Source organism: Strix aluco, chromosome 1 (assembly GCF_031877795.1).
Source record: "Strix aluco isolate bStrAlu1 chromosome 1, bStrAlu1.hap1, whole genome shotgun sequence".
NCBI classification, from domain to species: domain Eukaryota; kingdom Metazoa; phylum Chordata; class Aves; order Strigiformes; family Strigidae; genus Strix; species Strix aluco.
The window spans coordinates 124,149,090-124,164,647 of NC_133931.1; the positions used below are offsets into that span (position 1 = coordinate 124,149,090).

The 15,558-nt window shown below is 34.7% G+C and overlaps 1 protein-coding gene across 7 annotated transcripts in view; it reads right to left on the reverse strand.

Moving 5' to 3' along the window:
• The window catches only part of MLLT10 (MLLT10 histone lysine methyltransferase DOT1L cofactor), a 131,994-nt gene that overhangs the window by 56,218 nt on the left and 60,218 nt on the right, over positions 1-15,558 (reverse strand). For all 7 annotated transcript variants that reach the window (XM_074834214.1, XM_074834206.1, XM_074834180.1 and 4 more), the window contains 2 exons: positions 9,632-9,887; positions 7,034-7,600 (listed from right to left, as the gene is read on the reverse strand). In XM_074834214.1, coding sequence (XP_074690315.1) covers positions 7,034-7,600; positions 9,632-9,887 — 823 coding nt within the window. The remainder of the gene's footprint in view (positions 1-7,033; positions 7,601-9,631; positions 9,888-15,558) is intronic.

Genomic DNA, 15,558 nt, shown 5'->3' on the forward strand with positions numbered 1-15,558 from the left:
AGGAATATTAATTCTTCCTGTATAACAATTATGAACATGCTTTTAACTTTTTTGTAAACTGAAATATTATCAAATTAAAGATATTTCAGTCTATCAAAGAGTTTAAGACCCTCTGAAAAGGACATTTAGAAAATCTTGATCATTGTATGCCTCTTCTCAACTTTCCTATATTCATCTTTTAGGAGGAAATTAATATCAGAATTAAATATAGTATTCTGCTACCTGCAAAATCTATGGAGCAATTTCAAGTGATATAACTTTCCTACCCCTTCCTGAAATGAGTATCACAGGGATGACAATAGCCTTTTTATCCTGAAGCATCTCAATATGAGATAATGTTCAGTTCTCCATCATTATTCAGAGGTTTTTCGTAACACATCTCTGTTATAAGGCTCATTGTTCAGTATTTTTTGCACAATTTTTTTTAATCAAGGCATTATTATTTATTACACCTAAGTACATGTCTTACAACATACATTTTTAGAAACTTTGGTGAACCTTCACAGCAAGCAGAAAAGATTCTTCCCAAACTTTGATGAAAGCATAAATCATACTATGTTGGGAACTAATTTCTGCAGACCCATACTGCCTGACTATTCCCCAACTACGGTATTTTGAAATGCCTTATTTGCCCAGTTACAATATGCCAAACTGATGCACCATGCTCATTTTTCTTTTAGAAATCAAAGGGATAATACAGCACACAATTAGGTTCATAGATAAAAGCCAAACAAGAATCTCTACGAGCACGTGATTTGATTCTTAGCTCTAGAACTTCCTGCACCTGCAAATCCAATAAATATGCTCAACTAAACTGTATCTTCTAGAAGATGTATTACCTCTAAATTTTCAGAGCCATTACTGAGAGTTGTTCAACTATTACTTTCTCCCACTGGATCATATTTTATCGTTTTTATTAGGTTAAGGATCATTATAGTATCAGTTTTCAGTTTCCCTTATGATATCCATAGTCAGATAAACTCACTCCTTAGCTCTTCTACAATAACGTGCTTTTTCCAGTGCTTGAATCCTTCTCGTGGCTCTTCTCTTCTTTACACACAGCAGATAGCAGAACTAGATGCAGTATTTGAAGGCCAGATGCACTATGCTGAACACAGTTACCTTTCTCATTAGTTTGCTGTTTATGCATCCAAATATCTTTAAACACAGCTCAGCACTGGAAGCTCAGACATAACTGATTATTCACCTTTATCCTTTTTCTTTTCAGCCCTTCCCTCCCTGGAAGGCCATACTTATCCTGCAAGTACACATCCATCTTAGACATAGTGTTTTACTTTAGCTCCACCTATACAACTCTTGGTTCATATTGCTTACCTAAAGATTCATTTTACGCTGTCTTCCTTCCCAGATTTTTTTCAGAAACTGCATAATTCTCCAATAAATAACATAAAGTCGGTAACTGATGCACAGGAAATAACACAACCGCAAAGTAAACACTTTAATTTAATAATTCTCTGATCAAAATTAAATCAAGACTTACCCATTAACCACATTTAATGCAAAGATTTGTTGACTACCTATCATTACAGGTCTTTATTTAAAACATCATGCTGTATCAACTGAAATGTTGCCATCTACTGTGCCACTACTTTTACTTAAAAAATACCAAAAAAGTTATTCACCATAACTCACAATAACCACCATTAATCATTACATCTACCTTTCTTATATCAGACACATCCTAATTATATAATATTAGCTATCCACCAGTCTTCTACAACTTCACAAGTGTTAAAGACTTACTGAAATTTAACACTGACAGTCTAAAAACATGATAATATGAGGTACTCATCATCAGAAAATGCCAATTTATTACTTCTGGATGTAGCTGCTACTAACACCTGTTTTAGTTAAAAAAACTGATGGGGGGATCCATTTCATGATAATCCCCATTTTCATAAGCTTCTACTACCTCATGTGATTTCTTCCCAATCACTTGATGAATGTCTCCATGTTTTCTACACCAATAATCATCAATTTTAACATTTTAATCTCATATCAAACCAACACCATGTCTCTTGAGCCTCAGATATAAAGACTGAAATTATCTGCATATGAATTTTGCCTTGTGTGTTTTCTACACTGTTAGCTTAATCCTAAAAGGTCATTAATATCTATTAGTATCAATTTGTTCTTTCTATTCTATCTCCTCTGGAATACAAAGTGACTTTTTAACACAGCAAGACTTCTTTTTCTGCTTTGGCTTCTGGGGCACCTATCAGATAAATGTAATAGCACAAACTGTTTCAGATTAATTTTTTCTAAAGTCTTTCTCCCAGAGCTAATAAGTCAAAGGCTACAGAAGTTTAAACATAACATCATAAAGATTTAACATAAGCTCTGAGGGACTTGGTATCTCAATGAGAATGACTTCAAGTTACTCATCTACTTTGAAGCTCAGAGTTCTCTTACATCGTCGGTAAGACAACAAGCTTAACAGAAAGATCATCTCCTTGCACAGGAGTGTAACACTTGGCAGAAGCTTCATCACTGCTTGAATCAGATGAGAAACGAGAATTAATACATGGACTAAGATGAAGCATTTAGCAAACTCCTTTATAAAGCTGAAATTTGACTGCACAAGATGTAAGACCAACCCCAAGGGGCATGTGCCAAAAAACATTAACTGTTTCTAAATTGGAGTTTGAAATATTGCTATATTAAAGTACAAATACTGTCTCATATTACCAACCAGAGCATACCAAAGACTGATCAAGGGTAGAATATATATGATGTAGAGAAAAGTGTAGGAAGACAAATTATAAGGTTGCCTCAATTGTGACAAAGGAATTCCAGAAGATGGGCATGGCAAGTGTGCTGAAAGAATGGGATAATCATTTTGAGTCCCAATCTGGAATTTAACCTTCTCCACTCTTCTTACGGAAAAAAATAATTGCTTTACAAGCTCTTGTAGTGTTTACAGCATTCATAAGGGCATAAAATCAATTATGCAAAATTAAAATACTGAAGCAAATGATCTTCCGATGCCCTTAGCAACTGAAGCTAATACTATACAATGTTGTACACTTGAAATCAAGAATGGAACTGGGAAAGACAGAGGAGCATCCCTATACACTTGAAGCACTGTAATTCTTCTAGCAGCAAGTAACCATGCAGAACTTGACAACTGCACAAGAACTTTATCTACCATAAAACGGAAACTTCAGTTTACTTCTGACACTTGATTGCCTTCTATTTTACCTTGCTGCATTATTCCACAAAAGTCAGAAGGCACTGTTCATCACAAAATGTTTTTCCCCTACTGCTGTGGGACATGAGTTCTCAGAAAGTTCTTCACACACTGGAGTGTACTCCAAACAGAGAGGGGCCAGAGCCTGGACAAACTGCTTGACAGAAAAATACAGAATATATGAGTGTTATTCATCATAACTGTATTTTTTTTCTTCCCATCACCTTATTAGTTTCTGCACTACCGTTGAAATAAAGTGCAAGTATGGTAAAAGAAACATTTGATCTTGGAATCTACTACTAGAAGAGGTAAGCAATGGGACAAGATGCTACTCATCTCTTCCCACTCCCCGGATGAAGGTTTTCTGTTCTTTAATCACCATTGTTGTGAAAAGAAAAAAATAAAAATCTTCAGCAGAAGGGATCACAGCTTTACAATACTTCACACTAGAAGTCTAAGTATTATTCCCTAGAAGGATGTCAAGAATGAAATTAATCCTGAGAATACAACTAGTGTGACTTAAAAGTTAAATTGCTCTATAAAATTGTAGAGTTCAGATGAAAAACCCTCCTCCATTAAAAAATTCAGATCCTGAAATCACTCCAAAGACCAGTCCCATTTTGGGGGAACCAGTATCAGCTTTACATAACTCCCATTGACAACTGACTTATGCCTTCTTAGACAATAAACATACAGTGCTTGTGAATTTCCAGCAGAAAGAAGTATGGTTTGTAAATAAGCTGTTATAGCTAAAGAAGCTTTTTTTTTACCAAATTAAAAAAAAAACAAAAAAACAAAAAAAACCCCAAAAAACAGGGAGAGATGAGAAAAATGTTAATAGAAAAATTCCTTATCACCCTACCAACTAAATTTTATTTTTTTTAAATTACTTTTCATTCCTTAGAATCATAGAATCATTCAGGCTGGAAAAGACCCTTGGGATCATCGAGTCCAACCATCAGCCCTACTCTACAAGTTATCTTTGAGTATACTGTTAAACTAATGCATATGCTGTTTCCTATCAGAGTATAAATATATTTCAGAAAAAATTATAAAGAACATTAAGACTGAACATTTAAACACTCAAAATTTTGAATGTATCAGATCAGTTGTGTGGCAACTGTAATACAACTTGAGTTTATGTACTGTAACGGCTTTTAATTATGTGGCCTTGTACTAATCATGGTACATATCTGTTCTTATTAAGCAGGAAAACAGAAGTTCTGTGGACTGGAAAAAAATTTTGGAGAGGACAAGTATTTTCACAAAATGAGCTGAATGTACTTATTCTGAATAAAAGTCTTATGGAAGACATTTAATTATGTATAAATAGCACATGAGGAATCTGCATTACCTTTTAAAATAAGCTTTCCTTCACATTTAATCCAATTTGAACATTAACTGTGAACAGGATAATCGTACGTCTGTGAAGTAATGATTTTCATAATTTTTATGGATCTCAACAAGTACTCTTAAGAAAACGAAAAAAGAATGGTAGCTTAAGATAGCTGCAGTTAGGAAGGTTGTTTAAAAAAAAAAAAAAAAAAAAAAAACAACAACAACAACAACAACAACCAGAGGAGATCCTTGGAAAAGTGCCTCAAAAGCTTTGCTTAGTATGGTCTAACTCATTTCTGATTCTGCTTCTCTGAAGTAACAAGGCAATTCCAAGTAAGAGTCTGCAAAAACTTTTTGGCTTCACCTCCCTTCCATTTTCTCTCAATACATATACATGCCCCAAAATCTTATTTGGGATTTTGGGTCAAATTGTTTACATTCACTTGTCAGATTTTCTTACTGGACAATATAGAGACATTTCAAAGAGAAACCTCACCATACACCTGAGAAAAATGTATGTTTCTGATAATACTCATATGCCCTTCCTCATTGTAACAAAGTTGTAAATGGACTGCTAAACCCAGAAAATGCTTATGATGAAGTGAAGAAAGAAGCACTACATCCATAAGAAAAAGGGGAAATCAGGGAGAAGAGTACATTAAAACAATATGCTCAGACTCAAGCAGAAGTTTCTGGACAAATTTAGAGCTCATGCTCAAAGATAGACATCACATCTGGTTTTGTTTCTTTGGGTTTTCTGGGTTTTGTTCAGGTGATGTTGTTTATGGATTTTGTTTGTTTGGTTTGCATTCATATTCTTTGGCACCTTCAGAAAATATCACTGGTTTAGAGGACAGGTCTCAAGCTGGCTAGCAAGAATCTAAGTATGTTTAATAGAGGTGAAATTATAGGCTGAGTATCATGAAAAAGGTAATAAAACCTACACAGTATTTCCATCCATGTATTTCAAAGCTTTTTACAAAGGGAGTCTAACATTATCACTGGCATTTTATAGATGGAAGAGTGAGATATAATAAAGAGGACAAAGGAAGCAAGGACGGACCTGGCCAGGGAAAAGCCTGTTCTAGGAGCTGACAAGACCAGAATATAAAACAAATATGTAAGAGGGGGAAACATGGGTCCTTCACTTCAAACCAAGATCTTGTACTTCCATCTGTTACCCCAACTACAACAATACATAATCCACCTCAAAGAGATTGTAAAGGAATAAGGAAGTCCATACTAAAATAATCAGAACACTGATCTAAAGCTGTTGGATGATCTCTGTCCATAACAGATACAAGGTTAACATGTTTTTAAAACTGCATTTTAATCAAAAAGATGGACAGTGAACTAGGAAGTTTTGTCACACACCATTTGTCCCTATTGATTTCAATGCAGGAAAAATATTTTTCTTAATACAGTTGCCACTGCTATTGCCATTATTACCTGTAATAACAAAATCATAATTTGCCTGCATCTAACAAAGATTGAGAACAATATGGTTTTGAGATCAAGTAAAGTACCTGCCTTGTTCTAAAACATTTTTTTTCTTGAAGCATGTATATTTTTTAAATATCCCTTGCTTATTGAGTGAAATATACAATATAGAAGCGTAAAACCCTGCCCACAACTAAATATTCAAGTTTCATTTCTCTTTCCCCAAAAAAAGAGAAAAATTAAGCAAAAAATCTACTAGAACAACAAAAAAGACAAAATTTCAAAGTTACAAAACCAAAGTATCAGATAGTTTGCTATATTTTTATCCAAACACAAATGCCTCTAAAGAAACTTCAAAGCAACACACACTTTGGTAGATACAGTATTCTGCAAGGTCATTCCACACACAGGTTTACTGGGAACAGAAAGCCTCTCACAGCCCCAGATGCACATAACATTTAGAACAGAGGAAGAACAAACCAGCCAATTTCACAATATGAAAGTGTCATCTGGCTGCACAGGGGTCCAGATTCAGAATATCCTTTTACGTGTTTAAACTGATAATTCTCCATATAGACATTCTGATTTTTAGTTAAGCTAAATTGGGAAGAAATAATTGAGGGACATACTCAGCACAGCTGACATGCTTGAGTACTGATTTTGTTTTCTCGATGTAACAGAATATACAGACAACATAGTCTGCATAATCTATCACTTATTTTAGCTACACCTGTGACATGTAATTTCCAAATAACCTATCTTCATGCAACTTACTTTTCCCCTACGAACTCAAAACCTGCATTTATATAGCATATAGGTCAATACACAGGTCAATCTACTACAGCCACCTACAGCACAGCGGCATCTATACATGGAACAAAACTTACTCTTCCAACAGTCATATTCTAATTTTTACTTTTTTTCCCCAATGCAACTTTCAGGATAATTTAAATGATACTCTGTTCTTGAAAAGCATACTCAGAATTACGACTAAAACAATAAAGACATATTTTGAGGTAAGAAAACAATCCAGTAAAGGCCTACCTGAACCCACTGGAGATGAGCCAACACTAAGACTTTGTAAACTTCCATTCCTGAGCAAAGTTGGAGATTTTTGAAGACCAGAGCTTGTCACACTTCCTGCAGCAGATGCCACAGATGAAGTTGGGGAAGCAGAAGAAACTGAAAGATGGGAAATACTTTCTTGACTTTTATTTCCTTTGGGTCTACCAGGCCCATGTTTACTTTGCTTATTTCCTTTCCGTTTCTTTTCTGTTACAGTTTCTTCTTCTATTCCAGAAGTCTGAGCTCGTTTGTATGCTGTAGAAGTAAGGCTTGAATTACCTATGTCTCCAGGTGAGCTGTCAAAGTTTTTAGACTGAGAAACAGCTGATGATGAAGGGAGACCAATTAAGGAAGTGAAACAATTGACACCCCCCTCTTGACTCCCAGCCTCTCCTTTATGTACATCTTTGGTTGATGAAGCCTGTTGAGAATGCGTGAAACTGTCACTTCGCAGGTCTGTGTCTGTAAAACTCAAGAAATCCTGGGGAGACTGAACTGAACTTCCAGAAGATGACTTTATGCTCCCAGGAGTGCCCAAAAAGCTTCCTAAAACAAGAGGGGGAAAAAAAAAGAGGTACAATTTTCTTTTTCCCTGTAGTTGAAGAAAATTGATGAGAAAGAGCAATACCTTAGAATACAAAACTTTACAGTGTAAGGACTTTATTAAAAGTGTTACCAAGGGCTAAAGAATTTATTTTTAAGATAATTCATTGCTTCTCCTGCTGATCTTCACTCTGCTGGATCTGTTTCTCAGATTCCCATCTGAGATTCAGATTTAAATTTGGGGCACAAACAAGGTGAAAATTAATAAAAGGAGAATACCAACTTTTCTGCTTAGGCAACTTTGACATCCCTAGTGTTTTGAAGCCACAACACACACTTGGTGCAAGTCAGAACAAGTTTTTTTAAACATACACATATATAAAAAGAAGGCTGATAGAAACATGCTATGATCACATCTACGCTATGCCTGCAATCTTCCTTACCATTCTACCTAAATCACAGTCTGACGCAGGTCAATGGAACAGCAATTGCACTTAATTTACCCTGGCTGAGGAGGTGTTCCACAGAAGAGGTATTTTTCAAAAGGACAGGAGAGGAAGTGGATAGAAGTGTACAAAATTGGCATTTTAAGACTTCTTTAACGCTGTCAGAGAACCATAAAGATCTTTTGTGTAATAGAATTACATTGCTTCTGTAATATTTGGTATGCAGTCATTTCATCACTGTGTTAGCCCATGCAAGGCAGAAAATAGAGCACACTTGGGAAATACAAACATCTACTTTCACTGAAATTCAGTAATTTTATATGGGTGGGTGCATGCAGGTACTGTTTTGTATAATTCAGAATAATGACAACTATCTTGTCAAGAAAATACCCTTAAATACGACATTAGGTATAAAAAAAGTCCTTTAAAAATTAGTGTTTTATCATTAGTATGCAATTAAACATTATTGATAATTCAATATAAAATACAATTTACATTAATACAGCAATTTAAAAATCATAAAAACATTGTCGGTTTGTATTTTAAATAAGTTACATCAACTTCACTTAATGCAGCTTTAAAGAAAATATATGCACATAGTAAAGATCTATTTTGCCATCTGCCATGAGCAAGATTTTTCTTTAAATGCAGGATTCCAGAAGGCAATTTTCAAAGTTTTGAGAATTTAAGCAAAAAAACACTTCAGTTTTGTTCAAGTAAAAAAGCTTGAAATATTGAAAGAGTTCTAGACAAATTTAAAAGTGTTCACTGCATAAAGTCAAAGGAAGAGCAACATCATAAAGCAGAAAGGACAGTCAGCTACTACACACCACAGTAAAAATTATGGAAAAACAATTACTTTCTATAAAGTCTAGTTTGTGTTTCAAAATAACATGTTTTATTAGTTCAGTAATAAAAAAAGAACTTCATTTTTTTTATCTTTACCTCTGACAATGATGCCATAGTAAAATTTGCTTTTTAGAAGTATCAACAGTGCATTTAGTGGGTTTTAACATGTTCAAACCAAATGTTTTGTATTACATAAGGTAAATAAACTGTATATACTTGTCACGTAATCATCTTATGCTTATGTATTCCAATGACAGAAAAAAGTAAAAATGTCTTTCACTTTGAAGAAAATCCTATATTTTAGGTGTCTGCATCTTGAAAAATTATTTAAGGCCCACTGTATCCTATACATCAGGTAGTCCAGTTTTATTCTAATATGTACTAACTAAAAAACATTAGCATTATTCCTTTAAAGAGCTAAGAAAGACCCCTAGACTCAAATTCATGTTACCTCAGAATAACTTTTCAGCACATGAAGAAATGTATGGTTTCAGCAGAGAAAGAGAATACCTTAACAGTCTAAACAAAAGCATCAGTTTTGCTCTTTAAAGACGCACAACCTTCTTTTTCATGTTATGACAATGAACGTTTTTTCCCCTGCAAAAAGGTTTTTTTCTCCTAAGTGAAACAACATTCTCATTATTGAAAAGTAGTTCATCCTTTATCCTCAAGTTTTAAATACGTAAGTTTTCTAATTCATGTCAAAGCAGAAGTGATGTTACAGCGTAACAATTAATACCTTGCTGAAAAGGGCTAGCTGCAGTCACAGTTGTTCCTGGATTTCTTCCAGCACCAGGCTTTCTTCCCCTCTGACCTGAGCTATGACCTGCAGATTTCTTCCCTTTGCTCTCTGACCCTCGAGCCTCTGAAGAATCTTTTCCACTTGAAACGTGTGTAGAAACTTCCTGGAAATTTGCATTTGTAAATCGAGCTGTGGTATCTTCCAACCGCTTCAAGGAACCTGACATGGAGTTGTTGCTAGTGCTTGTATATGTCTAGCATTTTGATAAGAGAGAAGAAATAAGATAAAAGAGAGAGTTATGTCACACAAAAAGCTAACAAAGGAACTGTTTAGAAGAACCCATTCTTTCAAATAAACTTAGAAGTGTTCAAATACTAAGGTAAATGGCAACAGCAGGAGTTCCATAAACTGAATTGTTAAGAACTCCAGCAAACTGAAGTGCATAAAACTTCATTTTGTGGAAAAAAAAACAAACATAAAAATAACGTCAGTCTTAGTTGAAATTTTTACTTCCCTGAGGTCAATGGATTAATCTCAAATCTATGGTTGCACAGTCTTTATATTCTCTTTAAACAGGATATTGTTATTTTACTGCTTAAAATGAAAAAGAAAATATTACTTTAATGCTTTTCTGAAAATATTATTTTTGTGCAGTTTGTTTTGTCGTTTGGAAATGTTGTTCCATCATTGGTGGAACTGACGAAGGCTTCAGAACCTAAGAACTTGCATTTTTAAGACTTTATAGTCTCAACACCAAACCAAAATCAACTCCAACAAGCCCAACTGCCCTTTATGTCTTCACTTCCCATCATCACACTAGGATTCCCTGCCATCTGAACTATCCCATTCAGCCAGTTTCTTAAGTATCATCAAGTAAAGAAGACACACGAGATTGAGTTGGCCAAGACACACGCAGGAATCACTGCCTGCAGGAAGGGAAAAATGTAACACACCCTTGAGCTCCCAATGCAGGTTTATTACTCAAGCCCCACCCATTCCCAAGAATTTTGGCCCTTCTGCTATACTCGTAAACTCATCACAGGGCTTTCAGAAATTTTATCTCTAGGCCCATTATTTTACCATTAAATTTTGTCGGAATTGTTCATATTGGTGAACAAGTCAAAATAGGTTCACAGAATGTAATCAGGTGGGCAAGGAAACTGCATGCACAGCATTAAGAAACCACACAACGGTATATAACAGTTTTCATAATTAAAAAAGTTGTGATAGCAGAATTTTAGTATCAGAAAAAAGAAAAATAAAAGCAAAATTAGGAAAAAGTAAATAATATTCTACTGTTATTTATATTCACACCAGATACTAAAACAGGCTTTTGCCTGTATAAAGTTTCTTCAACAAAAAATATAGATTAGATGTAGAAGCTATTCATCTGTTCAAAACAAGCTTGGTTTGTTTTTCAGTTCTTTATAGAAAAGAGTTTATACCAGCATCTAAATTTAGTTCCATTAAAGAGCACTTGAACACATGCCTCTTAAAATTGAGCATATACACACTTTTTCTTCCCTGACTGGGATGCTTGTTGAATTTAGGCCTACAGCAAAATATTTCTTCATCTTTACATAGAGCTTTGCAAAGCCGGTCTAAAAAGTTTTCCATATTTTTTACTAAAACAGCCAAAACATTTATATAGCACTTACTTTTCAGTTGCAAATGCCAGAAAACACCTAAATATGCAAGCTTTGAGGAAGATGAAAAATTTTATCTATTTGCGTACTGCCCTGTATGAATTATTATGAACCGCAATAAAAATATATCATGGATTTTCTGAATAACAGTGAAGAAAAATCAGTTTAAATCTGTTAAAGTACAATGTTAAAATAATTTACCTCAAATTCATATTACTATACTGGTGTTTCTAATGAAGATGGAGCCAATTCTAAGGTAAGTTTAGTAGTTAACTTTTTGAACTATTATGAAGTCCACAAGTACACTCAATTTTCCAGAAACTGATGTGTCACTTGACCTGAGTTAAGAAGCAGTGGTTCAAATTTGGGTCATCTGAACAAAGGGTTTCAGACATGCAATAACCCAAACCAAAAGTCAGGCTTTTTCAAGGACCCAGGATTTCTGCTCTTATCCAAAACCTTCCTTTCCTAATTCTTACCTCCTATCCACTCAGTTGAATATTAATTGCAAGGATCATTCTCTATCAACAATCATAGTTTGATATTATCTAGTACCTCCTCCCCATTAAAATAAATTAAAGATTTCCTGAAGTAAAGGGAAATAAAGAGTTTAACACAGTCTACAGACAGGCCAGGGCGAGGCAATGATAAGTAGACACTAATTTGAATATACTGTGCAGAGATTTGGTTTGACTGCAAGCCTAAACTCTGCTCTTAGATTCTGGAGAATATGCATGCACATCACAGTTCTGCTTTTGAAAATTTTGCTCCAACAGGTGTTTGTGTTTCGTGTACTGAAATCTACATGCTTGCTCAGAATATCTTGAACACTAATACAATGCAATATACCCTAAGCAAAGTATATTTTGGTATTTTTTTTCCAGATTATATTCCTTACTTTAAGGAGTTTATCACAACAAAGTACCCTAAACCAGATACACATACATCAATTGCTTTGAGAATCTACAAGCTATACAATAGGATCAAACGTAAAACTTCAGCACAAACTTTAGATTATTAAGTTAATTGGTTCATACGATAACCTATGTACCACTAAACAAACCACTTTTCTAAAATGCTAGGTTCTAAAAGACAAAGGCTTAACAGAAATGTCTCAGAAAAACCTTAATATGCCACGGCAAAGTTATATTATTTGTTTGTTTGGGGTTTTTTTGAGGTCAGGAGAATGAGAGTGGCAAGGAGCAAGGATCTCAGGATAGAGGCAGAACACCTTCGGTTATTTACTGATGGGCTTCAGCCTCTGCAGCTTCCCCCTGGGCTTACAACACTGTCCCCTCCCAGCACATGCTTTTTAAATGGCATACACTGCACGAGTTTCCCCCCCTTCACTGCTCACACTGCAGTCAGTCATTCTCCTTCATTTCGGTATAGACATCCCCCAAAAAGGAGATTCTCCTGATGCTGTCACCCAGTTCCATTCCTTGGTTTATCAGGGAGGACTTGACTGTTTCATGAATGTTAATCCTGTTCTCAAAAATCAATCACTATTTGCTAGTGCAATTACCAAGCTAACTCTGTGTGTATCAGGGTTCATTTATGCTTCTCATAAACCAGTTGGCAGGTTTTTTCCTGAAAAGCACACTTTCACATTGCCAACTTGGTGCAGAGAGCTACTGCCATTTTTATGCTGACCGTATATCACTGTGAGCCCTGAATAGTTATACCACCCATCTGCAGCAAGTCTTAGAACTTCTGGGAAAGCTTCAGATCTACGGTAATGGCGCAATAATTAATCTTGCTATACACATTACATCCCAAGGCTTGAGAAGTCTTTAGCCCCAATACAAATGTATAAGGTGGTACTCTTGTACAGGGAAGGGAAGGATCACGACAGGTAATCCTCCACAAAAATGTCAGATGGTAAAAGCATGGTCCAAGCAAAAACCAACACACATATACCCCATAGCCCTGAAACACCACAGTGTTGTAGGATAGTGATGTTCAGTCATACGAAATAGATTTCCCTACTCTTTTCATTCTCTTCTGTGCCCCACTATGGTAGGATCTGAGCACCTCCCTTGAGAACTAGGTTGGGCTATTAGTCAGGGTGAACTCAGGAGAGTTATCATTGTCATCTCTACTATTACAGATAAAATTCAGTCAGCTGTGCTTTCTGTTTGCAGTTATCTTTTATTTAGTTACTCACTACAAATTGAATGCAGATACAATGTGTTGTGTATCTTTGTGTACATCAATGTTTTGGAGTTTTAATTAATAACGCACACACAAAAAAAGGAAGGACAACTGTATTTTTCTGGATGTTAAACCACACACATTTTTAAACTCTCGATACAAGCCAAAGCTCAAAACCTGAGAAAGAAGCTTTTATCAGGACTAAATATAGGGCTGATGGCTCTTCCCAACTAAGAGGAAGGCCAGAAGAAAAGACAAAGAACTCAAATTCCTAAGTTATTCTAGTCCTCCTTAAAACATTCTGTATCTATGCCCAAAAAGAAAAGTGAAAAATTTGTTAGTACATTAATCAAGGAATAGTTAAAAATTTCTTATTTCAAACTTTTTTAAACTTAACTGATCCAGACTAAGCAGTGTTTGCTGAGACATTACACAGATATGTAAAAATGCCTCTCAAATGGTATACTCATATCTAAACACAGCATTTTGACTGGAACCTCAGTAAAATTTCTTGGAATTAAATTTTGTAGAACAAACAGCAAGTCAAGTATACTAACGCACATAATGTAAATCCAGTTTATTCTGCAGCCTTTCATGAATCTATCTTAAGAAGCCACTCATCCAGATAAAAACATGCTTTAAGGCATCACCTGCATAAGTGGTCATTACCACTGTATCACAAAGGACTTAGCGTCTTTAAACAGGAAAACCAAAATTCATTTCAAATTCCAGTTCCCCCCACAGGAACAATATGGTAGCAGAAGCAATTATATACCATGATAAAATAATGTATTCATTGCAAAGACAGACTGCTGTGAAAAAGACATCAAGTCCAAATCAATTCTGACAACTCTACGTAGAAGGACACACAAAAGTAACATATTAATACAATATTCTGAACCAAGTATTTACCTCAGAAGAAAATAAAGCTTGTTTTATTATTAAAATTTCAAATTTTTTTTTAGGAAGACACTATGAATTTATAACCTAGAAAAGCAAATGCATGTAAATGGTGTCAAAAGGACTTAGGAAAAAAAATTAAAATACAGTAACTAAAGGAACTAGCCACAAAAAAAAAAAATCACTTCCAACTATCCACAAACATAACCACACTTAGTAAGCTCATTAAAAAAACTGAACACCAATTTTCCTGACAATCTGAAGCATTGTAAAAAGAAGGTAGAAAATTAAGCAGATAGGTAGAAAAAAACCACAGTATGCAAAAGGTTAAAAAAAGAAAACTAAATGGACACATGTTGATATTTAAATTCAACAATGAATACTTCTGTTTTGGTTTAACTCAGCTATAATTTAAATTCTAGAATTACAGAGTTTCTGTTCTCCAGTATTTGCCCTAGCTCTACCTTGCTACTAACCATAGGTTTTGCAACTTTTTTTTTTTGTAACAGTATCTATTTAGTGATTTTTAAGACTATAAAGAGGTGAGGTTTAGGTATTCAAAAGAACGTAAAAATATTTAAAATGTTCACTTTCTAAATCCTATAGATTTAACTACAAAAATATATTGACTTGCTATACATTCATATGTAATACAATCTCGATTAACAGTAGGGCCAACAACTCAGCAAGATTTTCATTCTTTATTTGGATTAAATAGAGGTCTGCTAAAAATGAGCTTTTACTCTTGTTCACCTTACTAAAGTGTATACCATTGCGTCGTAAACCTTGTAATTAGGAAAAGTCTATGGAAGACAAAGCAATTAGAGAAGAGGTTAGCAGAAAAACAGACTCCACCTGTGTCTTCAGCATCAAAAGCATATTCTAATAGGTAGGACTCAAAAATAACCAATATTTCAATATATTTTCTTTACTTTTACACAAATATACAGTAATATCACTTTTTGTTAAAACTTACCATGATGATTAGACAATCAAAGTACAAAAGGGATGTAATTCAAGAAAGGTAAGATCATACATAGCACAAAACCTAAACAAAATTTGTAAAGTTTAAAGGAAGTTACCACACAAGAAGCCTCCTTTACAGGCTATGAATTTTACGAGTTGTCTCAGAGTCAAGAGTTCAGGACAAAATGAAATAACAAATGACATGGACCAATCAATACTATTCAAAGAGTTCTACAACTTAATTTCAATAAAAACTGT